This window comes from Eimeria mitis, genomic scaffold, assembly GCF_000499745.2.
Source record: "Eimeria mitis Houghton genomic scaffold, Emh_scaff7223, whole genome shotgun sequence".
Lineage (NCBI taxonomy): Eukaryota > Apicomplexa > Conoidasida > Eucoccidiorida > Eimeriidae > Eimeria > Eimeria mitis.
The window spans coordinates 1-1,798 of NW_013575272.1; the positions used below are offsets into that span (position 1 = coordinate 1).

The 1,798-nt window shown below is 54.3% G+C and overlaps 2 protein-coding genes across 2 annotated transcripts; one reads left to right on the forward strand and one right to left on the reverse strand.

The window, feature by feature from the left end:
* Nucleotides 1-386: 386 nt before the first annotated feature.
* On the forward strand, nt 387-638 carry EMH_0090660 (uncharacterized protein; the record flags this gene model as incomplete). The annotated part of the gene is made up of 1 exon (XM_013501624.1): nt 387-638. One exon carries the CDS (start codon nt 387-389, stop codon nt 636-638), a length of 252 nt encoding a protein of 83 aa, XP_013357078.1.
* Nucleotides 639-1,176: 538 nt separating this feature from the next.
* On the reverse strand, nt 1,177-1,686 carry EMH_0090670 (uncharacterized protein; the record flags this gene model as incomplete). Its single annotated transcript, XM_013501625.1, has 1 exon — nt 1,177-1,686. One exon carries the CDS (start codon nt 1,684-1,686, stop codon nt 1,177-1,179), a length of 510 nt encoding a protein of 169 aa, XP_013357079.1.
* Nucleotides 1,687-1,798: the final 112 nt, after the last annotated feature.

The window sequence follows — 1,798 nt, forward strand, 5'->3', positions numbered from 1 at the left end:
TATATATATATATATTTATTTATATATTTATATATTTATTTTTTTTTTATTTATACCTGAGAGACAGGGTGGGTTGATGAAGTGCTGCAGCTGCTGCAGCTGTCTTAGGTTTGCTGCTGTCTGCAGCAGCTGCTGCTGCTGCTGCAGCAGCAGGTCTCGCTTTGCATGCAACGTCAGCAGCAGGCTAGCAGCAGATACAGGGCCCCCATCCAGCCACACCTTCAACTCAGAATCTATCGCAGCAGCAGCAGCAGCAGCAGCAGCAGCAGCAACAGCAGCAGCAGCAACAGCAGCAGCAGCAGCAGCAGAAGCCGCAGCAGCAGCAGCAGGAGAAACAAAACAGGGTGAGTTGCTGGGGAGATTAAAGCTGCTGCTGGAAGCAAACGATGCAGCAACAGCAGAAACAGCAGAAGCAGCAGCAGCAGCAGCAACAGCAGCAACAGCAGCAGCAACAGCAACAACACCGGCAGACTCTCGAAGTCTTCCAGCAGCAGCAGCAGCAACAGCAGCAGCAGCAGCAGCACCACCACCACCACCAGCAGCACCACCACCACCAGCAGCAGCAGCAGCAACAGCAGCAGCAGCAGCAGCAGCAGCAGCAGCAGCAGGAGATTACATTTGTTGAGTATATCGGTTAAGGCTCCTCTCATCGCCACCGACGTTTGCTGCTGGAGGCCGTATAAAGAAGAAACAATAGAAGCAGAAGTTTTGGGGCTTGCTGCTGCATGCGCTGCATGCGCTGCTGCTGCTGTGTCATATCGATCAACCTTGTTTATACCTGAGCAGCAGCAGCAGCAGCAGCAGCAGCAGCAGCAGCAACAGCAGCAGCAGCAGCAGCAAAAGATAATACATTGAAGCAGCAGCAGCAGCAAATGCAGCAGCAAGAAAGAGAAAACAATCGCGTACACAACAAAACCAGCAGCAGCAGCAGCAGCAGCAGTAGCAGCAGCAGCAGCAGCAGTAGCAGCAGCAGCAGCAGAAGCAGCAGTAGCAGCAGCAGAAGTTGCAGCTCCTGCTGAGGCGGTGCCGGCCTCCTAAACCCTAAACCCTAAACCCTAAACCCTCAAACTGGAGAGTGTGTAAGGGTTTAGGGTCTATCTAGGGTTTAGGGTTTATTGTTTAATTAGGGTTTAGGGTTTAATTAGGGTTTAGGGTTTAGGGTTTAGGGTTTAGGGTTTAGGGTTTAGGGTTTGTGTTGCCTGCTGCAGCTTCACATAGAGATATTCTTTTCTCTATTTCATCCAGCATGAGGCGAGTATCATACGTTGATGCTGCTGCTGCTAGCTGCTGCTGCTGCTGCTGCTGCTGCTGCTGCTGCTGCAGCTGCTGCTGTTCCAGCTGCTGCTGCTGCAGCTGCTGCTGCTGCTGCTCATTCTCAGGCTGCGCCGCGGGAGCATGAAGCTGCTTGGTTTCTTGCTGCTGCTCCTGCTGCTGTTCCTGCTGCTGCTGCTGCTGTTCCTGCTGCTGCTGCTGCTGCTGCTGCTGCTGCTGTGAGTCCTTAACTTCTTCTTCCACCGCTTGCTGCTGCTGCGGCTCATCCGGCTGCTGTTGCTGCTGCTGCTGCGGTCCATCGTCTTGCTGCTGCTGCTCCGCCCCCTGCTGCTGCTGCTGCTGCTGTTCTGCATCCGCAGCAGCAGCAGCAGCAGCTGCTGCTGCTGCTGCTGCTTCTGGAGACTCGTCAGCCATAGTTGGTGCTCAGCATATACACCTGGGGGGAGTCAAGCCTGTCTGCTGCTGCTGCTGCTGTTGCTGCTGCTGCTGCTGCTGCTGCTGTTGCTGCTGCTGCTGCTGCTGTTGC